Genomic DNA, 12,508 nt, shown 5'->3' with positions numbered 1-12,508 from the left:
CATGTGTTGTTTTAAGGAGACACTGATTTTGCAGTTTTTTTTTTTTTCTACACCTATTCAAAAGTTTAAAAATCTTTCAGTTTTCTGTGCATGTGTTCTAGTATCCTCTGCATTCTTTCTTGTCATTCTTTCACACTCAGAGCTAAATGCATTGAACTAACATTCCCATTCCTATTATTCAGCAACTCATGAAATTAACACCAGAGCAATTTGGTATGTTATGGAAAATGAGAGAGAGAGAGAGAGAGAGAGAGAGAGAGAGAGAGAGAGAGAGAGAGAGAGAGAGAGAGAGAGAGAGAGAGAGAGAGAGAGTCCTTTTTTCCTCTTCTCTCATGTCATGGCCCAGGACAGGGTGACATCCTTGGAACATCATCATTTGCATTCCCTAATCACAGACAGATGTGCCTCCTCACTCACTCACTCCATGTTGGAGAAAATAATTGCGTTAATGAACATGTCTTGCACTTTATCATTACTTTTTATTATTATTATTATTATTATTATTATTATTATTATAATTATTACTACATTTACAGTAGTCCCTCACTGTTAGCAGTTTAATTAGTGTAGCCAAACCAATGTCAAAAGTGAAATTTGCCAAACGTGAATAGTACTATAAATGGGGTTCACCCTTTTGACTTGCATTTGAAAGCAAAGACATTATACATGAAACATTAACAGCAATATAGAATACAATAGATAATAGATGACAGATGTTATTTACCTTTAATTATTTATAGTTAAGCCTGGTGAGAGGAGCGAGTGTGGTAATTGTGTAGGTGCACTATTAATATTTGGCACCCAAACCAGTGTCATCCATATCCAAGTGTCCATGCCCTCCACCACTTGTAGAGGCTGCACTCCTGGGGACAAACACCAAAGATATGGTTAATTGCAGCAAAAAAACAGTAAGATGGCTGTTGGGAGGTTCACAAAAATCAAACAATGCACATGGACGACAAACTGGATCAACACCATTCTGTTACGTCAGTGAGTGGCGCACCAAAAGTGGATCCGATGTGCCAGTTTGGGTGTTGGTACCAGTTCAAACCTATTGCCAAACTGAAACAAGAGGGACCACTGTATATATCTCTCTCTCTCTCTCTCTCTCTCTCTCTCTCTCTCTCTCTCTCTCTCTCTCTCTCTCTCTATATATATATATATATATATATATATATATATATATATATATATATATATATATATATATATATATATATAAAGCTTTTCAGTAATAAACATTGTGTGCAAAAACTTTTAGTACATCTAAACTATAGTAACTTGTGTCTTCCTTACAAGTGGTGTCATCCACCATTCTTTCTCTCCCCTCTTAAAAAGTGGGAAAAGGAAGACTGCTGGACCACACCACAAGTTATAACAACAAAAAAAGGTTCATACAAACTTTACTCTGCTGCATGGACTGTATCAGCTTGTATTCAGGCAGGTCAAGTTGGGCAATACAAGTGTGTGCTGGAAGGAAGCTGTCATCTGCTGGCCTTTGGATTATCAACTTGGAAGCCTGGGTGTGTGTGTGTGTGTGTCTAAGAGAATCAGTTTGAGTGAGTAGTGGGAGGGAGTTTTTGAGTATGTGAGAGTAAAAGAAGGGGTTTTGTAGAGAGAGAGAGAGAGAGAGAGACTTATCAAACTTCTCTATTGCATCATACATGTTCAAATTGATAAATTCCAACAACAACAATACCCTGACCCTAACTCATAACCACTCCACACGCTACAGGCATTCTCTACAGATTCCCCATCATACCTTAACTCTCTACCAACACTCTCTAATGTATAAAGGTCCCAAAATATGGAATAGCACCCTGTCACATATAAAAAATTCATTAAGCGTAAATATCTTTAAGAGAAAACTAAAAGAATATTTATTGTCTCAATACTGACACATCTTGTACTTCAATCAATTTTTATCAATATCAATTATTTTGTTTCCTGGTATTGTAACCAAATAGTTCATATCCTCTGTAACTAAAATAGTTTATAACCTCTAGTATATATACATATTTATTTCTGTTTGTTTAATTATTCTCAAAACTACTATTTGCTTGTTTATAATCAGATTCCACTTCAATTTTCTCTATTTCTCATGTATAATTATGATTTTTCTCCTTTCCTTCCTGTTCTTGCAAAGCCATTTATCCCTAAATCTTTTGCTATTGCTATTAATTTTTTTTTTTTACATTTTCTTCAATTAGATTTTTAGTTTAGTGTTGTTTTACATTTCAGTATTAAGTAGATATTAAGTGTGCCCAAAAAGCTTGTGCTTCATAAGGGGCTGTTTGTCTTTCAATTAATTGTACCTTAAGCTTATATATGTATTACAGACAAACATAATAAAGTGTTTAAAGTGAGAGAGAGAGAGAGAGAGAGAGAGAGAGAGAGAGAGAGAGAGAGAGAGAGAGAGAGAGAGAGAGAGAGAGAGAGAGAGAGAGAGAGAGAGAGAGAGAGAGAGAGAGAGAGAGAGAGAGAGAGAATTTTGTGTGTGTGTAGGAGAGAAAATACAAGAAATTATTTCTATTAAGAGAGAATTTTTTGTGTGTGTAGCAGAGAGAATACAAGAAATTATTTCTATTAAATTTATTACTAAATTCTAAATTTATTCATATTTCAGAGGAATGACCGACAGAAGAGACAAAGAAAAGAGGAGGAAGAATATAAGAAAGGAAGGAAGGAAGAGAAGAGGGGGACATGAGAAGGATGAAATAAAGGAGAGAGAGAGAGAGAGAGAGAGAGAGAGAGAGAGAGAGAGAGAGAGAGAGAGAGAGAGAGAGAGAGAGAGAGAGATGAAGGAGTATTGCACACACACACACACACACACACACACACACACACACACACACACACACACACACACACACACACACACACTCTCTCTCACCAACCCACCCACCCATCCACAGACCCCCAGTATGTCCCACACAGTCACTCTCCACAGACTCTCACATTAGAGAGAGAGAGAGAGAGAGAGAGAGAGAGAGAGAGAGAGAGAGAGAGAGAGAGAGAGAGAGAGAGAGAGAGAGAGAGAGAGAGAGAGAGAGAGAGAGAGAGAATGTTACTGATTGTGAGAATTAATTATCATTATTATTATTATGTTCAAAATGTATTATTTATATTTGCATTGTTTTTTCAGAAGTGATAGAAAGAAGGAAGAGAAGATAGATAATAATAAGGAGGGAAGAAAGAGAAGAAGAGAGAGAGAAGACAACAAAGAAGGAAGAGGACATGAGAGAAGAATGAGGATAATAGAAGAGGAAGAAAAAAAGAAGAAATGAGAGAAAGATAGAAAAGATAAATAAAAGAAAAATAAATCCTCCCCCCTGCCCCCTTCTCTCTCTCTCTCTCTCTCTCTCTCTCTCTCTCTCTCTCTCTCTCTCTCTCTCTCTCTCTCTCTCTCTCTCTCTCTCTCTCTCTCTCTCTCTCTCTCTCTCCCCCACAATCCACAAACCCACAGTATGTCTCCCACAGTATGTTGACAAACCTAGTCACTCCCCACAGCCTCTCACAAATATACCTCTCTCTCTCTCTCTCTCTCTCTCTCTCTCTCTCTCTCTCTCTCTCTCTCTCTCTCTCTCTCTCTCTCTCTCTCTCTCTCTCTCTCTCTCTCTCTCTCTCTCTCTCTCTCCATGCCTAAGAGAGGAACCTGGTCAGTCCCTGTGAGAAATTTTGCAACATTTTCTGTCAAAGCAAGAGTTCATGAAAGACTTCCCAAACAGTACAAATGACTGGATGGTCTGGGAAGTATTCACTCTGGAAATACAGTGAGGGGTTAATGAAAGGAAGAATATTGGAAAATGTGTGTTAATTTAGATTCCTGTGGTGTGTGGATGGAAGGACTGGGTGAATATAGACGGCAGAAGAGGTGAGGAGTGTATGCTAACTAAAGGCAGGAAGTGAAGGACTGGATAAATATTAGACAGAAGAGGTGATAGAAGCAATGGACTAGATATACAGAGATAAGGAAGGGTTGGATAAATATTAGACAAAAGGTGATAGAGGCAAAGAAGGACTAGATATGTAGAGACAAGGAAGGGCTGGATAGAGGAGGTGACAGAGGCAAAGACTGTACACTAATAATGAAAAATAGATAAAATGAATGACAGAGGGAAGATGAAAGAGCGAAGAACAACTAAAATGGATGATAAGCAGGTGGAAATACCTACAAACAAGCCTATCAACACCCAAACACCCCTAACACACACACACACACACACCCCAGCTCCTCCAGTGTGAAAGATATTCATGTATAAGCAAGCCATTTTAGCCCACAATCCAAACACTTCACCCCTGACCTGACGTACCAGCATGCACACTCACTGCTGTGTTGCCGGTTTTGCTGGACGTGTCATTCCTGATTGCTGTCAGTTCATTTTGGCCTAAAACCTTCATGCTTCATCCTTCACTTCCTGTTGTGAAACTGTTGCAAAGAAGGGAGAGTTTTTGTTGCAACATGAATTCCAAATCAGATTCAGTACTTTTATGAAATCTTTCAAGACGACAACCCTGATATTGAACTTCATCACCACACACACACACACACACACACACACACACACACACACACACACACACACACACACCAGTTACAATGCTTACTTCAGTGCACACTCTTCACTCCTTTAGAGATGAGCAAATGAGTGAACAGTGAATAAATCTGTTAATAAGCACACTGTGTTTTGGTGCAAAGAATCAGACACTGCCATATTTTCACTGCCGTTTGCCACTCATGTCCAATGGAAGGTTTGTGGTCTGCCTTCACCATAGTCTTCCTGGCACTTACAAATCAGGGCCACAAACTGAGGAGAGCATTAGAGTACTTGAAAGGAAACCACTGGGAAGATCTTGAGATGGTGTGTGGAGGAAGGCATGACAACACTCAACAATAAGGAAGAAATTGTCTACAGCTGCAAGTGGGAGATACTCATGGGCTGTCCAACCCCAGAAGGGAAATTATGGACAAATAATGATGCAATGAAAGGCACACCTGAATGGACTGCTGGCCAGCTGATGTCTCTTGAATGCTCCTCTTCCTCCTCTTGGTTTTACTCCCTGCGTGGTGTCACTGACGTCATGTCTCCCAGTCGGTCTGTGGAATTTTTTTTTTTTATGTAGGAAGGACACTGGCCAAGGGCAACAAAAATCCAATAAAAAAAATGCCCACTGAAATGCCAGTCCCATAAAAGGGTCAAAGCAGTGGTCAAAAATTGATGAATAAGTGTCTTGAAACCTCCCTCTTGAAGGAATTCAAGTCATAGGAAGGTGGAAATACAGAAGCAGGCAGGGAGTTCCAGAGTTTACCAGAGGATGAATGACTGAGAATACTGGTTAACTCTTATGTTAGAGAGGTGGACAGAATAGGGGTGAGAGAAAGAAGAAAGTCTTGTGCAGCGAGGCCGTGGAAGCAGGGAAGGCATGCAGTTAGCAAGATCAGAAGAGCAGTTAGCATGAAAATAGCGGTAGAAGACAGCTAGATATGCAACACTGGGGCGGTGAGAGGCTGAAGACAGTCAGTTAGAGGAGAGGAGTTGATGAGACAAAAAGCTTTTGATTCCACCCTGTCTAGAAGAGCAGTATGAGTGGAACCCCCCAGACATGTGAAGCATACTCCATACATGGACGGATAAGGCCCTTGTACAGAGTTAGCAGCTGGGGGGTGAGAAAAACTGGCGGAGACGTCTCAGAACACCTAACTTCATAGAAGCTGTTTTAGCTAGAGATGAGATGTGAAGTTTCTAGTTTAGATTAATAAGAAAAAGAGAGACCAAGGATGTTCAATGTAGAAGTGGGGGACAGTTGAGTGTCATTGAAGAAGAGGGGATAGTTGTCTGGAAGGTTGTGTTGAGTTGATAGATGAATGAATTGAGTTTTTGAGGCATTGAACAATACCAAGTTTGCTCTGCCCCAATCAGAAATTTTAGAAAGATCAGAAGTCAGGCATTCTGTGGTTTCCCTGCATAAGCTGTTTGCTTCTTGAAGGGTTTGACATCTACGAAAAGACATGGAAAAGTGCAGGGTGGTATCATCAGCATAGGAGTGGATAGGACAAGAAGTTTGGTTTAGGTCATTGATGAATAATAAGAGAGTGGGTAACAGGACAGAACCCTGAGGAACACCACTGTTAATAGATTTAGAAGAACAGTGACCGTCTACCACAGCAGCAATAGAATGGTCAGAAAGGAAACTTGAGATGAAGTTACAGAGAGAGGGATAGAAGCTATAGGAGGGTAGTTTGGAAATCAAAGCTTTGTGTCATACTCTATCAAAAGCTTTTGATATGTCTAAGACAACAGCAAAAATTTCACCAAAATCTCTAAAAGAGGATGACTACGACTCAGTAAGGAAAGTCAGATCACCAGTAGAGTGGCATTGACAGAATCCATACATAAAAGGTGATGAGATAGAAGGTTGTAAAGTGATAGATGTTTAAGAATCTTTCTGTTGAGGATAGAATCAAAAACTTTAGATAGGCAGGAAATTAAATCAACAAGACATAGTTTGAGGGATTAGAACAGTCACACTTTTTAGGAACAGGCTGAATGTAGGCAAACTTCCAGCAAGAAGGAAAGGTAGATGGTAACAGACAGAGTTGAGTTTGACTAGGCAAGGCACAAGCAAAGAGGCACAGTTTTTGAGAACAATAGGAGGGACTCCATCAGGTCCATAAGCATTCCGATGGTTTAACATCATTGCAAAGAATTTTAATAGGCAGCAGCAGCAGCAGCAGCAGCAGCAGCAGCAGCAGCAGCAGCAGCAGCAGCAGCAGCAGCAGCAGCAGCAGCAGCAGGGTGGAGGAGAGAGAGGAACAAGCCCTGAATTGTCCAAGGTAGACTTTTTAGCAAAGGTCTGAGCAAGGAGTTCGGCTTTAGAGACTGATGTGATAGCAGTGGTGCCATCTGGTTGAAATAAAGGAGAGAAAAAAGAAGCAAAGAAGAGATGTTTTTGGCTAGTTGCCAGAAGTCATGAGGGTAGTTAGATCTAGAAAGATTTTGACACTTTCTGTTAATGAAGGAGTTTTTGGCTAGTTGGAGAACAGATGTGGCATGACTTTGGGCAGAAATATAAAGCACATGAGATTCTGGGGATGAAAGGTTCAAATACCTTGTGTAAGCCACCTTTCTATCATGTATAACATAAGAACAGGTCGTGTTAAACCAAGGTTTAGAAAGTTTAGGTCGAGAAGAAAAGTGAGAGATATATGCCTCCATACCAGATGCTATCACCTCTCAGCTCAGCACACAGTCAGATTAGAAAACTGAGCATCACATCTTCAGAGCATGTGTGTGATGACAACTTGCCAGTTTTTGATACCTCCCATTGCAGCAAGTCAAGCACCAGAGCTTTGGTCTGTGGGCTTTACAATTCATCATTTCTTTTTTCTTTTTTTCAGTGCAAACCTTTCCACCACTTTGTGGACATGACATGACATGACATGACAATTAAAAACTTTCAGATTTTGGAATTTTGGACCGAGAATTCTCAATTGTGCCAACAAAATGCAGTATTCACCTGAACCACCTGTCAGTCACAAGGCTCCCAGTGAGGTGTGCTTGTTCCTGAGTCATGGAAGTCTCCCAAGGTTTCTTCCACTTGCTCTCCGTGTTACCACCTGCAGGGAAAACGCACACATCAATACTCCTGCTGCTTGATACATGTTTGACTCACAACTTAGTCTAGAATTTAACCATTCACTACAACATTACACAGCATGGAATGCACAGCTGAAAACATTTATATGCACATTCAAGAAAGGAAACAACTAAAGAAGCAGATTGTGCAATTTCTAGCCAGTATAATGCATAGACATGGCTGTGAAAGAAAAGAAATGCTTCATGATGGTCTGGGAGTCAGGAAAGATGTGATAAGTACTAGTAGTTAAAAGAGTTCATCACCAGGTAGGACAAGATGGATAACTAATTTTTTCACACCCTCGTCTCTGGTAAAAGTCACTCACAAAAATGATTGACCCCGGGCAGGTCTTTTTCAACTCAGCCTTCCACATCTTCTAATCTTTGGTGGATTAACTTAACAAGTAAAAGTTTCCATACGAAGGGTGGCAGTTCACTCAAAGGAAGGGGATCAAGTAAATCCATTCACACCTTTTTTGCTATGGGCCTTCCCTCCCCTTCATTTCTCTCTCTCTCTCTCTCTCTCTCTCTCTCTCTCTCTCTCTCTCTCTCTCTCTCTCTCTCTCTTTAATAGGCTGTTTGGATAACTATTTCACTCTAGAGAGAGAGAGAGAGAGAGAGAGAGAGAGAGAGAGAGAGAGAGAGAGAGAGAGAGAGAGAGAGAGAGAGAGAGAGAGAGAGAGAGAGAGAGAGAGAGAGAGAGAGAGAGAGAGAGAGAGAGAGACACACACACACACACACACACACACACACACACACACACACACACACACACACACACACACACACACACACACACACACACACACACACACACACACACACACACACAGTTTGGCCAGTGCTGGGAGGGGTTGGTGACTTGACACGTACGAGTATTCCCACACCTGGACACCAGCAACCACCACCACCACTTAGCAGCCTGCAAAGATCCTCAGTGGATGTGAAATCACTCGGTGATATCAAAAGAGAAGATGGTGACCAGCATGAGGCCACATATTTTTGAGGGCTTCATGGATGAGGACCTCAGCGTAGCACACACAGATAAACCAATCTGGAAAATTGAAGAAGACAATGTAAAAATAGAAGAAATATGCAGCTTAACAGCGATGATAAAGGTGTTGAAGGAAGGAAGAGAAGTGGGTGGTGACAATGTAAAAAAGATATCCAGTGATATATTAGAGATGAAAAGAGAGAGATGGAAAGAAAAAAAGAAAACAAAGAACTAAGAGAAGAGGTGACAAAAATAGTGAACTTAAACAAGAAGTACTGTGAAGAAATTAAGAAACTCAAGGGAGAGAATGAAGAGTTACAGAAAACTTTGCAAGAGAAAGGAGTTAGTGACAGGAAGTTAAAAGTTGGAAAGAAGAGGGAGAACAACAAGAGGTGGAGATGGAGGAGATAATAAGGCAACAGCAACAGGAACACAATAAGGATATTAAAAAGAAAGGATTAAAATATCAAAGGGAAAAGGTAATCTTGTGAGAGACACAGTACAGAGAAAGATGTGTGTGGTGGTATTTGGGATTAAGGAGAAGGACCTACCCATGAAAATAGCTTGTGAGAAATAAGTGAAAAAGGGGTAAGGAAATTATAGAAGTGGTGGAGGAAGGAGAGGGAATAATTGAACACACTGAAAAGGTTTACAGGATTGGAAAGTATGAAGAAAGCAGAACAAGACCAAGGAAAATAAGATTCATGTCACAAACACCAGCAGAACATGTCTTGCAAGGAACAGGAAAATTGGCAAATGAAGGAATGAAGGAAATATAGATAAAAAAGAGACATGAATGAAGAAGAAAGTGAAGAACTGAGAGTAGAGGCTCAGTCAAAAAAACGGGAAGAACACAAGAACAAGCAAAAAGATTCACCTGGAAAGTCATGGACATGAAAATGAGGAAATGGTGACACAAAGATGCCACACAAGATCACCAAGCAGAAGTTTATAGATTATGTATACTAACATAGGTGGTTCGGTGTCCAGCCTATTGGAACTTACAGACTACTTAAAGAACAATAAACAAGATGTGGTATGTTTAACAGAAACCAAACTAAAAAGGAAATAAAGTTGGATGAGAGAGAGAGAGAGAGAGAGAGAGAGAGAGAGAGAGAGAGAGAGAGAGAGAGAGAGAGAGAGAGAGAGAGAGAGAGAGAGAGAGAGAGAGAGAGAGAGAGAGAGAGAGAGAGAGAGAGAGAGAGAGAGAGAGAGTGTGGAGACACACTAAGGGGAACAAGGAAAGCAAGAAAATAAGTGACAGGCGCTGGAAAAAAAAAAAATTGGAGATAAACAATGAATTACAGACATGGAGGAGGAGTAGGAGAGGAAACAGGAGAGCGACTATGATAAAAAAATAAATAAATAAATAAATACATAAAAAAAAATGAAAGGGGAAGAGGGAAGAAGAAAGAAGATAATGAGAGGGGGGAAGGAGGGAGAAAAGGAGGGAGGGTAGGGAGATAAAAAGGAAGGAAGGGAAGGGGGAAGGAAGGTTGGGTCCAGGCCGATCGTTGCACAAGACAAAGGGGAAGGAAGGTTGGGTCCAGGCCGATCGTTGCACAAGACAAAGGGGAAGGAAGGTTGGATCCAGGCTGATCGTTGCACAAGACAATTTATGTTCTCGGCGTAAACAATCATAAATTTTTCTGTACCATCACATTAGAGGATGCACAGTGTGAGGAGGAGGAGGAGGAGGAGGAGGAGGAGGAGGAGGAGGAGGAGGAGGAGGAGGAGGAGGATGAGGAGGAGGAGGAGGAGGAGGATGGTGGGTGTGGTAGAAAAAAAAAATTGTAGAGAAGAGGAGCAGAACAGAGAGAGCTGTGGCAGAACTGCATGGAAAAGAATGAGTGGTAAACAAATGAGGAGTAAGATGAATAACACGAAAAAATATGAGATAAAAGAAAAAAGATTAAATGCAAAACGCTAAACAGAACAAGGTAATGGATGACAAATGAAACAATGAATTAGTTTGCTTATGAAAATATGAAAAGAACACTCTCTCTCTCTCTCTCTCTCTCTCTCTCTCTCTCTCTCTCTCTCTCTCTCTCTCTCTCTCTCTCTCTCCAACTACATTTTTCGTCACTGTGGCAGTATATTAATACCTAGTTTAAGGGTGAGAAAGGGGAGAGGGAGAGGGAAAAACGGGATGACGCGGACCGGATTGGGAACGCTGCATTGGAGGGTCGGTGAGAGTAACAGGAATGGCAATAGAGGAATGTGCATTAGTAGGAAAAAAAAAAAATCACCCTTGAGCTTATGTACCGTGTGTGGCCTTTGAATGCTGCTCTGATGAGAGCAAAGCGTTTCAAAACACGAGGTTATGAGTCATTACCAGATGAACATTTTCCCTGTCCACGCACAATCAGCAAGGAACAATCATCCCCAGAAAAATATTCGAGTGTGTTACAATTTAGAGGGGAGAGAGGAGGGAAGAGTGGTGAAAGTAGGGGGTTTGGGAGGAGGGGTGGAAGTAAGCCACCTCTATTTAATCCGCCATTATTACCTAACAACCCTAACAGATACTGCTTCATTTCCACCAGTTTTCAGACCTCACCTGCAGCGGCCGCGTCACGGTACCTACCTGCCTATACCACATGTCGCTTTCCTGCCACACTGACGCCGCCCCGTGACACTGACGCCAATATTCACAACACAACGAATACTTGCCGCTGCGTGACAGTCTTCGAGCAGAGGGAAGGAGGGAGGGAGGGAGAGGCATCAACTCCCCCTCCAACGCGCTAGTGATGGGGTGAGAGGTAGTAAGATGGCTCTTGGAAGTTCGCTCGTCTTAAAACACGCAATGAATCAATCATTATTATTTAAATGTTAGTGTCCTTTAGTGTAACATGAAGTCGCTATTTAATATCAACCGATACATTTTTTTTTTTTATGTAGGAAGGATACTGGCCAAGGGCAACAAAAATCTAATAAAAAAAATGCCCACTGAAATGCCATTCCCATAAAAGGGTCAAAGCAGTGGTCAAAAATTGGTGGATAAGTGTCTTGAAACCTCCCTCTTGAAGGAATTCAAGTCATAGGAAGGTGGAAATACAGAAGAAGGCAGGGAGTTCCAGAGTTTACCAGAGAAAGGGATGAATGATTGAGAATACTGGTTAACTCTTGCGTTAGAGAGGTGGACAGAATAGGGGTGAGAGAAAGAAGAAAGTCTTGTGCAGCGAGGCCGCGGAAGGAGGGGAGGCATGCAGTTAGCAAGATCAGAAGAGCAGTTGGCATGAAAATACCGGTAGAAGACAGCTAGATATGCAACATTGCGGCGGTGAGAGAGGGGCTGAAGACAGTCAGTTAGAGGAGAGGAGTTGATGAGACGAGAAGCTTTTGATTCCACCCTGTCTAGAAGAGCAGTATGAGTGGAACCCCCCAGACATGTGAAGCATACTCCATACATGGACGGATAAGGCCCTTGTACAGAGTTAGCAGCTGGGGGGTGAGAAAAACTGGCGGAGACGTCTCAGAACACCTAACTTCATGGAAGCTGTTTTAGCTAGAGATGAGATGTGAAGTTTCCAGTTCAGATTATAAGTAAAGGACAGACCGAGGATGTTCAGTGTAGAAGAGGGGGACAGTTGAGTGTCATTGAAGAAGAGGGGATAGTTGTCTGGAAGATTGTGTCGAAAATAAAGCTCGTGAAATGTGGACACTGAGGGAGTAAAAACACGTCATTATGCTGAGGTCGTCGACTGGCGGGGCGGTGCCTCTGCCCGCCTGTCTGGGGAACTCTTGGAAATGTCGACAACGCAGTGCAATAGTTTAGGGTTATTATTCATTTGATGGCTAGTTAGTTAAATGTTTTAAAGTTACAACTTCCAACATCTCACAATGATTTCCTGGAACACAATCGGGAATATTGCCACAG

The 12,508-nt window shown here is 41.4% G+C and overlaps 1 protein-coding gene across 1 annotated transcript in view; it reads right to left on the bottom strand.

Moving 5' to 3' along the window:
- Positions 1 to 231: 231 nt before the first annotated feature.
- Positions 232 to 12,508, bottom strand: part of LOC135094111 (uncharacterized) — a 60,241-nt gene continuing 47,964 nt past the window's right edge. Inside the window, exons 5-7 of the mRNA XM_063993910.1 lie at positions 7,519 to 7,618; positions 4,997 to 5,098; positions 232 to 863 (exon numbers count right to left, since the gene is read on the bottom strand). Coding sequence (XP_063849980.1) covers positions 788 to 863; positions 4,997 to 5,098; positions 7,519 to 7,618 — 278 coding nt within the window. The 3' untranslated portion in view covers positions 232 to 787. The remainder of the gene's footprint in view (positions 864 to 4,996; positions 5,099 to 7,518; positions 7,619 to 12,508) is intronic.

Source organism: Scylla paramamosain, chromosome 44, assembly GCF_035594125.1.
Source record: "Scylla paramamosain isolate STU-SP2022 chromosome 44, ASM3559412v1, whole genome shotgun sequence".
In the NCBI taxonomy this organism is placed as follows: domain Eukaryota; kingdom Metazoa; phylum Arthropoda; class Malacostraca; order Decapoda; family Portunidae; genus Scylla; species Scylla paramamosain.
This window is presented reverse-complemented; position numbering and strand designations above follow the sequence as displayed.